This window comes from Priapulus caudatus, unplaced genomic scaffold (genome assembly GCF_000485595.1).
Source record: "Priapulus caudatus unplaced genomic scaffold, Priapulus_caudatus-5.0.1 Scaffold987, whole genome shotgun sequence".
NCBI lineage: Eukaryota > Metazoa > Priapulida > Priapulimorpha > Priapulimorphida > Priapulidae > Priapulus > Priapulus caudatus.
Window position 1 is genome coordinate 2,535 of NW_014578048.1, and position 15,507 is coordinate 18,041.

Sequence of the window (15,507 nt, forward strand, 5' to 3'; positions counted from 1 at the left end):
GGAGGAATTGCAGAATTGCAGCACAAATCTAAATGGCTTGACCTATGCTCTTAATATTCGGTGTATAGTGTGATGGGCAGGAAACCCATCACCAGTGCGAAATTGGAGGTCACAGGTCAAAGGGCAGTGGGGGATAGGTCAGATATCAGACATTTTCTGAGGACATGGCCTAACGGACGTGGAAGACTTTTTTGTTTCAGCGCTGACCTACCATTTTTATCACTTTATTGAAAGGACAATGAAATGTGCTTTCCACTGACGTGCGAAGAGTGTGTCTGATAACCTTTCGACCCTCAAGAGGAGGGTTAAACAAGGATTCCTGAACTGCCTCAATGATGTCACAGTGTTCTCATATTCGTGGCACATCCATAATCTAGAAAGCCAATATGTATGGATAGGCCAACGGGTACAGCACAGGATTACGGCTCAAAGGTCCTTGGATCGAATCCCATCAGATTTTTTATTATTTACCTGTTTTCTGTATGTTTCTGTCTATCCAACAATTTTTTTTCCGATTAATGCAAATATTTACATGATTTATTTACAACAATTGAATAACTACAAATGATTTTTACAATTAATTTTTTTTTTAATAGGGTTAGGGTTAGGGTCAATGCACCATAAAACAGGAGTTTCAGGCATGCGATTTGTATCAACCAATGGGATTTGGGAGGTATGCAGAATGCAGACGGTTGCTGAAATGATGTGTACGCAACTGCGTATCTGCATATCTGTGTCACTACGCACGACTGAAATTTTACGTTCATAACCATAGCGACACACCTCAGATGAGCCCAGTCGCTCTGCGGCTCTTGTTACTAATACTTACAATGTTGACAATAAAACTATAGATCCCTTTTTCCCTCGGTATGATTGAAATGTGTAGTATCATCGTTGAGAACCAACAACGTGGAGCCGCCATCTTTGTAGTATCAAGAAGCTCGTTGAGAATCAACAACGTGGGGGCCGCCATCTTGGTTTGCCACTGCTATTATATTTCACACAAATTCGGTAGGATCCGGACTGGAGAATGTGAAGAGTCCGGACTACATAATCGAATTGGCCTTCCGTGTTTGTAACCGAGCTGTGTCACGCGAAATCACACAAAGCCTGACGAAATTAACGCGTTCGCTTCCGTTGCGCAGTTAATGTAAATGGCTGTCGGAATTAGGAAACACCTAACGGCGCTCTTCGTGACCTCATTTTGCGTCGCATTATTGCAACGCTCCACTGGCTCCTTTAACGAGGCTCGTACGGGAGCTGGAAAGCAGTGTGGTAGTTTCCCAAAATGCAGTGCTCCACCTATAGCCCTGTACTTGCAGCCATTTACATTAACTGCGCAACGGGAGCGAACGCGAGAATTTCTTCAGGCTTTGTGTGATTTCACATGACACAGCTCGGTTACGAACACAGACAGTATCATGGTGTTGTAACAAGTGAACACTGGCCTTCAAATAGAAACAAAGATGGAGTAGAATGGTTGAATATTTGTGTTGTAAACGTGTCACGGTGTGAAATCAAGCGAGTGTCGAGCGAATTTTGGCATCTCGCTTTCCTACCTGCTCTATATTTATGTGTAAGTGTGCATAGCGTGCAGCAGCGTGCGTGCAGTTTTGCTTGCGTTTGCTGTGGCTGGAGCATTTGCAGCACGGCTTGTCGGCAATAATAGGTGAAGGAGAGTAGAGAAATATTAAGACTTTGGTAGTAAGGCCTAAAAAAAAGATGTGCTTCCGAGAACCCGACCCTACCTAGCAAATAGGGCCGACTCTTTTTTTTCTCTATTTTCCAAAAAAAGAGCAAAATTTATCAAAAAAAAATTGTAAAAAAAAATTCAACAAAAAAAATCAAAACAAAAAACAAGCAAACATTTCCAGTTTATTAGATGCAATGTATATCGACGTATTTTGACCCAACAATCACAACCAAGTTGTCTACAAAGCTCGAACAGCGTCGATCTCTTATCGGCGGTATTGTTGATGTCCCTGTTCACTGCAGTACATGTGAAACTCGATTTATGCAAGTGGCAGGACCACTGACATTCTGTATACAATGTCATAGGAACAACGTTGTCCAGTATATACTACTGGTAGTGAAACGCTGGTAGTAATACGTCCGAAAAATTGCACACATCGATCGGCGCGTATACGTCGAGTTGGGCCAGTCCAATCGCAACATCTCGGCCGACTCCGTACCCACGTCAGTGGAGCGCATTGCGGACTGGGCCGAAATGTTTCGAATGGGGCCAGTCTTCTTCTATTAACCAATCACTACCTCAGATGCACATCACGTGAGGGGAGAGCGTCTTGGTGACCCGGATGCAACTGGCAGTTTGCATGATGGCGACAGCTTATGTAACAGTGTTAATGTAGTTTAGAATTATTAGAAGGAAGAGAGTAGAGTTAGTTTGAAAAGATACGTGGTGTTTGTGGTAACATATGTATAGATATTTGCGCTAAGCGCGAGCGCAGAATTAAATAATATTACAGAAGTAGCGAGCAAGTAGAACTGAAATTAGCAATCAGCAGCAGCAAACGTTGACCGCGCGGAGCGTATTAGCGGCATGTCATTACGTAAGGTTAGCACGGGTTGGTCGCGCGCAGGCCAGGAATACGCGGCAAGCGTGCGTGTTGACCACATGTGATACGTTTGTGACGATCGAGTTCAGAAGCTCCTCACGTAGTCCCATTCTATATATGGGGCTTTGCGAGATCATTACACCAAAGAAATAGATATATTTTAGTGCAGTAGAGTCCCACTAGCCGCCATCATGGCAGCATAGTCCAGTACACCATAACTACGTCATAGTGTACCATGTAGAAATAATTTAGTTAACGAATCAACGAACAGAAGAAATCAAGTGTCTGACCAATGGTCAGGCATGGGGAGGGGCTGATTTATTTGGGGGAGTATAAAATAGCATGCAGAGCGTCGGAGAGACAAGTTTTTCAAAGTTCTTACAAAGTTTACAGTTTCTCATGCAGTACTACACTAGTCTGCATCAGTAGCCTCTGAGTAGAATAAAATATCATCTCATCTTTTACCATAAAGACGTGTTGGGTTTTCTGTGATCTCCATCGTCAACGACTCGCATCGCACGAGACACAGAGACAAGTCTGACGTTGCCTTCAAGCTTCACCGCAGCACGAAACGAACCGAAACTATATCACCTATATAACACTTACGTCGTCTGCATCTTAAAAACGAATTGTGCCAGGCACAATGTGCTGGCAAGCAGACATTTTGCTGCTTTGTCTGTTGAGACTTTTGAACAGATAAAGCAAGATTATGCGTGCACACCCACTGCAGAATGCCATATCGAGATGGCAGCCACTGAAAACGGGCCGTGGACAAAGTTGGAAGACAAATCGAAAATGTATTCCTCGCCTGTTGTCGGTGCATTTGAATACCGATTTCTCAGTTTCATGCATTCCGGATGCCGATGACGACAGATCTTGTAGGGATGACAGAGAGTTAGATCCAAAGTCCTGCCTTACTCCCACTGTCAACGTGTTCGATGTTCTTATGGAGAAAAAAAAAATCCCTACCTACCCTACCTAATTTCTTCAAGACCGTTCTCGGAAACACATCATTTATTTTTTTAGGCCTAAATAGATTTCGTATTTATTAGCTCATCTGACGTAGTCAGATGCAGCTTGTAGAATCTAGTGAGATGCAGCTTGTAGAATCTAGTCAGATGCAGCTTGTAGAATCACATGATCGTCCGTGCGTCCGTCCGGCCGGCCGTGCGTGCGTGCGTGCGTGCATCAACAGTTGGGCAGAAATCTTAACCGCTCGACGTACGGTCACGATATTCGGGACGTGGGGGGTAATCCGAAAACGAGTTAGGATGTCGAAGCTGTGGGTCAAAGGTCAAGAGGTGTAAAAGAAGGGGAAACATTCCCTCCTTAACTTAAGGTATAGGGAGGAAATGTAGAATTGCGGCACAAATCTAAACGGCTCGATCTAGGCTCGTGATAGTCGGTGTATAGCATCATGGTAGGAAAAGCCATCACTGTGCCGAAATTGGAGGTCACAGATCAAAGGTCAATGGGGCACAGGGCAGATTTTAGTCATTTTCTGAGGACATGGTCTGACGGAGCGATTGGAAAACTTTTTTGTTTCAGCGGTGACCTACCATTTTTATGGCTTTATTGAAAGGTCCATGAAATGTGCTTTCCACTGACGTGCGAAGAGTAAGTGTCTGATAACCTTTTGAGCCTCAAGAGGAGGGTTAAACATGGATTTGTTAACTGTTTTAACAAAGGACTGAACTGTGTTTGATGGTACTTGTGTGATCGTGGAAGACTTAAATTTCACAGTGAAATTCTGCATGCAAAACTTACTTGAACAACGTTTACGCGCCTTAAATCATATATGAACTTCATTCTCTATATGAGATTCTGTACCTTGTTAATACAATGTCAATAGCACTTACGCAAACGTCTGTTTTTGATTAAGGCCAACTATAAATAGTACTACCTCGCAGGTGGGTGGCTGATAGCATGGCTGATAGTATCACAGCATGGGCTAAACGTAGACTGGTACTCGCTCCCACCTCGATTACTCACCCCATCGAGTAACTAAGCCGAGAGGTGGGACCGGGTACCAGTCTACGTAATACGATGCAGTATGCACGCCATCTATCGGAACAGAGTGAGAAGAATGTCCCGGCAGGATAGATCAAATGTATATTGCGCTCAAAAGTGCAGAAAGAATTACTTTCTTAACTTCAGCTTAATCAATATTGAGATAAGTAATTGCAGAATTGAATCGTCAAACCTACCAATAAAAATTTGCCAGTTTTGTACTGTCCTTGGCATGGCTCTCTCCGTCAACGTTACAGTAGTGTGCAATGTCGGGATATGGTGGAGCATGCTGGCTTGTGGATGCTGCAGAGCCCAATGGTTGACTGTCAGTCGAAATGTGTTGATCCTCCCCGACATTGAAGAAATCTGTACGTTATACGTGCGTCTACCTTACCTCTGCCCGCCATCTTTGTTGAAAGTTTGGACGCCGTGCGGCGAAATCATAATGTACATTTCAATCGATGACGTAACTGATACAGTAGCGCGCCTCGTGGGTGTTATTTGTTTATAAACAATTTAGTCTGACTGACTCTCTCCCTCTCTCCTCTCTCTCTCTCTCTCTCTCTCTCTCTCTCTTTCTCTCTCTTGCCCCCTTCTCTCTCTTCCTCTCTCTCGCTCTTTCTCTCTGCAATAAAAAAAAAAAGTTTGCCGAAATGATGTGTACGCAACTGCGTATCTGCATATCTGCGTCTAACAAGGGTGTCACTACGCACGACTGAAATGTTACGTTTATAACCGTAGCAACAGACTGCTCAGTCGCTCTGCGGCACTTGTTTAGCATTATATTGTATTGAAACGCTCCAAGTGACTGTGACCGTTATGTGATGTGATGTGCAATGAGTGATGTGTGTGTGTTTGAGCACACACACGTGCCCACACGCACCCGCACATGCATACGCTCACTCGCACGCACACAGAGAGGGAGAGAGAGAAAGAGAGAGTTTAAGAATGTGCGTTAGTTCAACATGTCTTGATAATAAAACGAAAATTACATGATTAGTTATAGTGATCTTTAGGGATCACATCTTGTTGCTCATGAAGAGAATAATTCTACTAAAAAGATAATTGCCGTAGTAAGAATGAAGGCTGTACATTTACTCAAAAGTGCCTCAAATACCATCTCCTGCGATCTACATTTTCACTATTTTCTGGGGAAGGACCCCCAGACCCCCTGCCTGTGTGCGTACACATCCATTTCACCCTAGCTACGCCCCTGATCTCCTCGATATTATTGTAATAACATACCCCCAATGTGCCCCACGTGCACGTTGAGAGACAATGTGTTATCACTAGAATAAGCAGCTGGACAATAGCAGAGGTCCCAAGTTGGGAAAATCCAAGAAAGGGATCACTTGTGATAATGGTCCATCGCCGTTTTTTCGCGGTGCGCAAAAACAGGAAAAAAGTTGTGGCGGGCTGCGACATGTGTTTTTAGCTCGCCTTGACATCGTCAAGATGAGCTAATCCCATGGGGTGTCGTCCGTCGTACGTGCGTCCGTCCGTCCGTCAACATTTGGCTACGATCAACGATAACTCAAGAACCGTTTGACCCACATGTTTCAAAATGCATAGACTTGTTACTACTATGGGAGAGGTTGGAACGTCCTATTTTGGAGCACGCCAGTGTCTGACTACGGTCAATGATAACTCAAGAACCGTTTGACCTACATGTTTCAAATTACATACAGTTGTTACTCCTATGTGAGAGATTTGAATGCCCTATTTTGGAGCATGCCAGTTGAGCTACATTCGAGCCACGTCCACTTTTTGGCAAAAATGGAAATTTGCAAAAAATTTGAAAAACGCAGATCGAATGATTCGATTCCAAAATCGAATGGTTTGATTCTCTTTTCTGATATAAAATTAAATAATGTAAACATTTAAAACAGGGAATTATTGTCGATTTATTGCATATAACATATGATTAAATAATCAAATATTATATGCGATAAATCAAATGTTATATGCAATAAATCAAATGTTGTATGTGATAAATCAAATGTTATATGTGATAAATCAAATGTTATATGTGACAAATCGAATGTTATATGTGATAAATAGAATGTTATATGTGATCAAATCAACCATAAAACAAAAATCGAATTATGAAACAAAAAACATGCCATACCCAGGCTTTAGGGGAAATCGGGGATTATCTAGATATTTCAGCTGCAATCTTATTTGTAGAATCCAATTATCTCCAATTATATATTGAAAACATTTATATATTAGTAGGAGTGTAACATTTAATCGATATATCGATATTTTTGGCCGCAATACGATACACGATATTTTCAGATGCGTATCGCGATATACCCAACATAAATTACTATCAGCATCCCGTACGCTCTTGCTGAAAGTATTTAAAGTGTATACGTTTGCTGGTCTAAGTATAGCGGAAGTCATTGTAGGTAGACTGATACCCATAGCCATATATTCAATGCTCTCTGCAAAGACAGCATTGGCAAGTTAGCGATCGGGAACCGGTACATATCTGAGAATGCGATAAACACACTGGCTTGATTGGATAAGGGAAATAGCAACGACCAATCAAATGACGTGTGACAAGTTGGCAACGAATATCATCTGCACTGAGTCATGGCAGAAGTGGGCAAACCTGTCAAACGTGAACTTGTAATTCTATCAAGCTAGTGATTAGAAACATTGAACTGTAATTTTATCAGCCTAGTGATTAGAAACATCAAACTGATTAGTAGTGAAGCCACATACACATCATGCAGGTCATCCTGCAATACAGTAAATTTGTTTAAATTTGTGTTTCTGAATGAGAAACTATTTTGGTAATTGATCTACATTTGTATTTAAGTTCCTAACTATCCAGTGTACTAGGAGTGTACCAGATGTTTTTATTTATATTATAAAGCGCTACGTAAAAGCAGTGTTCAGTCTTGTATTCACTCGTGTGTTGTTATGGTGCAGCGGTTCCCCTGCATTGACACGAGCGAGGCAGCCGCCTCGCTCAAATCTCAGCCGCCACGCAGAAATTTATCCAAAAATACCGCCTCACTGACGAAAATCACTGTTCTTCCATGAATAAACTACACTTTATTGACAGCGTTCGAAATTAGTGCCGACCCGGAGGCCCAAGGCCACCAAGTTTTTGCTTCGGCCAACATCTCTACGAAACTGCCGGTCCTCCTGACCGTCACTTTTTCCCCTCATATTACGCTGAAATACTATGGTTATCGCAATGGCAGTTTAGACAGAATTGTAAACGGGAGCACATTCTAAAACGCCCCGTGCCTGAACGTAGACAGGGTATCCAAAATATCAACTCCCTCAACGCATGATTAGCCACACAAATAAAACCTCATGACAGTCTAAGAAATCGATTGTGGCAGCATGTACTGTAGTCTAGTGTTTTTGAAGCCCGTATAACAATAAGTTCATATGTCGCAGGGGTTATCGTGGGGAGTGAGGGCACGACCAGTGACACCTGACACGCACGTAATCAAAGCTGTTAACTGAATTCGTCACTTTTCTTTATGTAGAAAGTGGACTATTTTTATTTAGTTAGATATCTAGAAGCAATGTAAACTCTATATACTTCAAGATTTTATGTACTTGTAACTTTGCGGATATGCAGCAGCATTGATCTATGCATGGTGGTACCGAGGACTGGGGAGGAGAAAAACCAAAGTAAAACCTTTCCCAGAAGCTTGTTTGTTCCTTTTGACAACTTGAAAAATTGATTCAAGAGTCTCATATAATGTGTTCAGAATAGCTTAGAATGCAGCAAATTGCACTTTTTATTTTATTTTACGGGGAGCATGCCCCTGGACCCCCCTAGCATCGCGATCACCTTTGGTGCTCGCATTGCTCGCTTCTCGGACTGCGCAACCACCATAAAATAATTTACCGCCTAGCTGACCTTTTTGGCCAGAGGAAACACTGTGGTGTATCGTTTGTGTATCGTGCCGTATCGTATCGTGAAAAAAATATCGTGATACGTATCATATCGTATCATTACACCCCTATAATAGCCTATATTATATTAGTCAATTGAACAATGTGATCCACGTTACAGATGTTCTCATTACACAATTTTCTGTATAACAATACTTTTGTAATGCAGTTTTATTACCGTCTCTTTGTCTTGAGACTTGCAGGTGTGGTGCAGAACAAATACTAATATTTAAAGAAATCGAAATATTGCTAATACTAAAATTCTTGTTTTTCAGGTGCTGCTATGTTGTAATGTCTCGACATCTTGCTGAGTTGGGCTAGCAACTCCTGCCAGCACACAATGGCGAAGATATATGAGTTCCAGTGGCAACGACCTGTACCGGAAGTCCTGCAGATGGGTCAGGTGTTTGACCGCTGGGAGGAAGACACCGGTATTATTGAGAAAAATTGCACGTTCAAAGTTGATGAGTATGGCTTCTTCATCTATTGGAGCTGCGACGGTAAGGACACGCAAGTGCTTGAACTCGCCCAGGTGAGTGACGTATTCATAGGATCCGGCGCCTCGATCATTGGCCGTCCCACGGACCCGAAAATTACAGAGCAGTTCACGAAGGATAGCATGCCGCTCGTTGAGGACCGGACGTTGACACTGTGTCATGGCCTGGACTTCGTTAACCTCACCTACATTCACCTAGTGTGTGCTGACCCTGACATTGCTTGGCAGTGGGTACAGGGTATCCGTAAGCTGAACAACAACAACAAGGCAAACAATGTATGCCCTATGACAAGCATTATGAAACACTGGCTGAAGCTCACACTTGCGACGAACCCTAATGGCAACATCCCTGTACGCAGCATCACAAAGACGTTTGCATCTGGGAAGACTGAGAAGATGATCTTCCAGTCACTGAAAGAGCTTGGCTTTTCTAGCGGCAAGAACGATGAAATTGCACGCATGGAGTTTACATTCGAGAAGTTTTATGAGCTCTATCACAAGATCTGCCCACGTACTGACATTGAAGACCTTGTGAGGCAAGTCACGCGTGGCAAGGACTTTCTTAGTGTGCCACAGCTGATCGAATTTCTTAATGAGCGGCAGCGTGATCCTCGTCTGAATGAGATCTTGTTCCCGTTCTTCGACCACAAGCGCGTCGTGCAGCTGATTGAGACATATGAGACAAATGCTGAGTGCATAAAGCAGGAGCGATTAAGCATTGATGGCCTTTGCCGCTACCTTATGTCAGACGAGAATGCCCCTGTCTTCCTCGACCGACTTGAGATTTGCCAGGATATGGATCAGCCAGCTTGCCATTATCTGATCAATTCGTCTCACAACACTTACCTTGTTGGGCGCCAGTTTGGTGGCAAATCGGCCGTGTACATCTATCGGCAGGTGCTCCTGGCAGGCTGCCGCTGTGTAGAGCTTGATTGCTGGGACGGGAAAAACGAGGACCAAGAGCCAATCATTACACACGGCAAGGCAATGTGCACAGATGTTCTCTTCAAGGACGTGATCCTGGCAATTGCGGACACAGCATTCACTACGTCTGAGTACCCGTTGATCCTCTCGTTCGAGAACCACTGCAGCAAACCGCAGCAGTATAAAATGGCCAAGTACTGCGAAGAGATATTTGGTGACTACCTGCTGAAAGCGCCGCTGGAAGGGTTTGGTCTCGGGGCCAACAAGCCACTGCCATGCCCGTATGCGCTGCGCAAGAAGATCCTTATCAAGAACAAGCGGCTGAAGCCTGACGTGGAAAAGAAGCAGCTTGAACTGTGGAAGGTGGGACAGGTCGACATTGTTACGGATGAGAACATCATTGTCGAAGATCCTGAGGTGGTGATTGATGGCGAAGAGGGCCCGCTGGTGAGCGAGTTGCCGCCGCCAATGAAGCCTGAGGACAATGAGGCTCACCCAGAAGTTGCTCACAAGGTCGTCACAAAGGCTGAGTCGGTTGCAAGTAACGAGATTGAGTTAAAGAACGGACTGATCGACTCAACTGATGAGATCAATGACACAACGAAGAAGGGCACCCTGTCGAACGAGGATGAACAGCAGCTGCTGCAGCAATACCACTACACTGGTGCCACAACAAACATTCACCCACTGCTCTCGTCATTTGTCAACTACGCACAGCCAGTCAAGTTCCAGGGCTTTGACATCGCTGAAGAAAAGAACATTTCCTATAACATGTCGTCATTCAATGAATCGACGGGTCTTGGCCTGCTGAAGACAAGCTGTATAGAGTTTGTCAACTACAATAAGCGTCAGCTGAGTCGCATCTACCCGAAGGGTGGCCGTGTTGACTCGAGTAACTACTTGCCGCAGATATTCTGGAACGCCGGATGCCAAATGGTGTCGCTTAACTTCCAGACGCCAGACCTATCGATGCAGCTGAACCAGGGCAAGTTTGAGTACAACGGCGGCTGCGGCTACCTGCTGAAGCCTGACTTCATGAGGCGGCCCGACAGGACCTTTGATCCATTCTCAGAGTCGCCTGTCGATGGAGTGATCGCAGCACATTGCTCGGTGCAAGTGATTTCCGGCCAGTTTCTCTCCGATAAGAAGGTGGGGACTTACGTTGAGGTCGACATGTATGGACTGCCGACAGATACCATTCGGAAAGAGTTCCGCACGCGCCTTGTGCCTAACAATGGCCTCAATCCTGTCTACAACGAAGAGCCGTTCGTGTTCCGCAAAGTAGTGCTGCCGGACCTGGCTGCTATCCGCATCGGTGTGCATGATGAGAACGGCAAGCTGCTCGGCCAGCGCATCCTGCCGCTCGATGGACTCAAGGCTGGTTACCGACATATCTCGCTGCGCACAGAGGGCAACTTCCCGATGTCCTTACCGACAGTCTTCTGCTGCATTGTGCTGAAGACATACGTCCCAGATGGCTTCGGCGATTTTGTCGATGCTTTGTCAGCACCATTACAGTTCCTGTCGGCGCAGGAGAAGCGCGCCAAGCAGATGGAGCAGATGGGCATTGCTGAGAGCGACATAGGCGATGCGCCACTGCGCAAAGACCTAAAGTCAAATAGCAGCAATGTAGCAAACAACTCAAAGGCACAGGCACAGGTGAGCATTGATGAGAGGAAGGCCACTGAGGAGGTCGTCTTTGAAGTTATCAAGCCAGATGCTCTTATGAAGGACAAGTGCTATGATAAGCTGCTGCGGAGGCAGCAGAAAGAGATGGAGACACTGAGAAAAAAGTTTGGCCGTGAGCGCGGGATCATGCAAAAAGTGCACTGCATGTCCGTCGACAAGCTCGTCGCGTTGCACGACCGAGAGAAGCAGTGCCAGGAGAAGAACCTTGAGAAGGCAATCAGGAAGAAAGGGGAGGGCAACTGCAATGATGTCAAATCGGAGACAGAGGCTAAGATCCAGACCCTTGTTAACACACACAAGGAAAAGGTTAAGGAGATGGTAAGTGAGCAGACGAGCGAGTGGTCGGAAATGATCATGCGGCAGCTGAAGGAGGAGCATGACTTACTCCATGAGCACACAAAACAGCAGTGTGATGTCCTCAACAAACTGCTTGAATTTGCGCAGGAGCAGCAGCTAAAGCAACTTGATGCAAAGCTCGAGAAGGAGAACAAGGAGCTGAAAGGAGTGCAGGCAAAACAGTCAATGGATGCGAGCAAGGCGGTGAACAACGACAAATCTATCAAGAACAAAGCAGAACGTGAGCGCCGGGTGCGCGAGCTAGTGCAGACAAACACAAAGAAATTCATCGAGGAACGCAAGCGGCTCGCCATGCGTCACTCGAAGGAGAAGGAAAACCTGAAGAAATCACATGTGGAGCAGAAAGAGAACTGTATGAAGTTCCTGCAGGAACTCGTAGAGGCACAAACAGTTGCTCATGAAGAAGCACGAATGGCCAGCAAACCAGAGATTGTTGTGTAGGTGGTGGTGTATCACAGCACCCCACATTCTGCATCCATCACTCCTTCTTATCCTCTCCTCTTCCACTGCTTTGGTTTATGTCGATATGATGTGCCCCACATTTGCTAACTTTTTTTTTCAGCCATGCATTTTTATTCATTTGTCAGGTTAGTACAGATGGTATTCCTCGGTCCCTTTTTGTTAATGGGAATAACTGTAAAGTGAGTTACCTAAATTACTCTGGGTAATTGCTTCCCATCTCCAGTGTTGATTCTGCCCAATGACTCTTAGCTAGTAAATTTAGATGTAGTTTACTGTGGAAATGTCATAGTGTACAATGTGCTAATCGTCAGGATTGCCCCGTTGTCTATACATTTGGAGCCACATGGCTGGTTATTTTCATTGTCACTGTACAAACAAATACTATCAAGACATGTTTAGAACCGAGTACCATCCCATGACCATGTTGTGAGATTGTTTAATATCGGCAAGTATACCGTTACTCTATAGATCAGGGTAAATGTACGAAGTTGATGAATGCGATTAGGAGCATGCACAAGCGCGTTAGCCGATTTCTTGTCTGCAACCTGCGCAATTTGCATATTGAAATCAGAAGCGGATGTGGCCCACAGTGTTGTTGTCAGCGACCGATTGAGAAATGTGTTCAGGTTGGTATTAATGTGTGCAGGTGCTGACGTACGATGCCTCGAAACACCAGCACAGTTTTATGCGTGAGTGTACCCGCACGGTTTAAGAATACATTCAGGGTTGTTAGGTTATATTCCGGCGAAATTTCAATACCCATTTTATTTGATAGATGGCGCCCATTGGCAGCTACGTAGATATTATTAGAAGTAGATAATAGGGGAGGAGTGTGTCTTCAATAAACAAGGAAAATTTGTCATTTACTAGCCTTAGAATACCTACGATTTACTACGCGTAACTCAACCAACTTGAGCTCAAATCGTACACAGTACATTCGCCTAGCATCGTTGGAAATCGTTTCCTCGTATACACCCGCAATCCGGAGATACAGACTAAAACGTACGACACGATTCTCCATTCTGTTGCCAGCAAACCGAATGTATAAACCGCCTAACTTGAAACAAAAGGCAGCTAGGTCAAAGATTAGTTCGCCGAGTGTTGCGTCGATATCCAATCTCCCAGCGAGCCACACCGCATGAGTCGTTAGTAGCTGCCTTTTGTTTCAAGTTAGGCGGTTTATACATTCGGTTTGCTGGCAACAGAATGGAGAATCGTGTCGTACGTTTTAGTCTGTATCTCCGGATTGCGGGTGTATACGAGGAAACGATTTCGCACGATGCTAGGCGAATGTACTGTGTACGATTTAAGCTCAAGTTGGTTGAGCTACGCATAGCAAATCGTAGGTATTCTAAGGCTAGTAGATGACGAATTTCCCTTGTTTATTGAAGACACACTCCTTCCCTATTATCTACTTCTGATATTATGTATGTAGCCTCCCAAACAGTTCAAAATCTCCGCATATGCTTACCTGGATATTGCAAACCCCAGAACGGCCTTTAAATAGTGATGCGTGAGCGTGCGTTATCCCAAACTATACAGCGTACCACCACAGCACCCGAATCAATTAGAAACGCTGTTCAGCTGTTTTCAACTGCTGTTGCTACGCATGTTTGTGTACATAGAGGCGATAACGGATTAATTAGTGGTTGGTGAATGGGAGATTGAAACCGATCAGTTATTTTGTCTATTTATTTATAACAGCAGGACTTTTTTTAAGTTTGTTGATGTTAAACGGTTACAGATAAGTCGCAGTAAGTACTAACAGTAGCAATTCTACTTTCCTTGGTCAATGCGAAACACAGCCGTTCAAGCATTGTGAAATGTACAAAATTGCGAATACGTATCTTTGTTGTTAGAAATGCTGAATTTGTTGATTTTTCAAAGGCTATTTCTCGAAACTCGACTCCGATTCCAAAAAAAATTCCGTTTTAAAGAGAACGTATTAATGAATATAATATTTCATAAAAATTTCAGGGACCATTTTCTCCTTTATTATTAAAGGAGAAAATGGTCCCTGAAATTTTTATGAAATATTATATTTTAGAAGTTATATGGCTCTTTATATACGAAATTGTTGTTTTTAAAAACATACAAATTTTCGTGCATATTTTCAACTTATATCCTAGATTGAAACATTTTTTTTAAATTCCAGGGACTGTTTTTTAGTTTATAGTATGAACAACATATTGCTAAAGGTTTAGGTCCCAACCCTTTGCAGTTTCTGAGAAATGAGAAAAAAAAACATTTTTTATATAAATTCACAATTTTTGCCATCACGTAATGAAGTTTGAAGCGATGAAAGTTTTTTTTTCATCTCTTTTATTATTTTAAATAGATTTGAGTTTGATTGAATCTGATGAGTATTTATGTTGCAATACCCCTTACAGAGGTACCTGTCCATAACCCTGACTGTATCCTTATGGGTATGGCTGTGTGTAAGTGGATATCTGCCTTAAAAGTACGCAAGTATCGATTTGGCAGTGCCCAGAAGAAGGTGGGTGGTGAAGGCTGCCCGTTTAATTACTTGAGTCTCTTATACCTACTGAAAGCTGTAAATGTTTTTTATCGTTGCGGTCATTAACATTTTATTGCTGTCTTTACTTTGTTGTAATGTAATTGTGTTTATTCTAATGGGCGAGGATAGATTAGGCAATGCCCATTAATGCTGGCTACCTCAATATCTGTCGTAATGTGTGCATGCTACCTCTGCCATGCTAGTTGTTTTTTGTCCTGCTGTACGTAAATAGTAAGGCGTGCTCTTACAAAACGAATCGTTCTTATGAAGGGACGTGAGGGTTATTCACAAACACTTTCTTTGGTTGTTACTTGGTTATATTTTAACCGTGTAATTTGGTCATTTAATTATTTGTAGCTGGCATCTACTTTGCAGTGGTTACCTTGTTAGTGTTTTGTGATTGAAGGAATGGATTCGACGACTGCGTACGATGAGTATATACTCATATATATATATATATAAATATATATATATATATATATTATTTATGAATATGTCTATATAGTAAAGTATATATTATTACCTTATTATATAATATAAAGTAATAA

General features: G+C 43.4%; 1 protein-coding gene across 1 annotated transcript; it reads left to right on the plus strand.

Moving 5' to 3' along the window:
- Window positions 1-247: 247 nt before the first annotated feature.
- Window positions 248-13,314, plus strand: LOC106814835 (1-phosphatidylinositol 4,5-bisphosphate phosphodiesterase beta-4-like). Its single transcript, XM_014819194.1, has 2 exons — window positions 248-269; window positions 8,789-13,314. Exon 2 carries the CDS (start codon window positions 8,854-8,856, stop codon window positions 12,418-12,420), a length of 3,567 nt encoding a protein of 1,188 aa, XP_014674680.1. The 5' UTR covers window positions 248-269; window positions 8,789-8,853; the 3' UTR covers window positions 12,421-13,314.
- The last annotated feature ends 2,193 nt before the right edge of the window (window positions 13,315-15,507 follow it).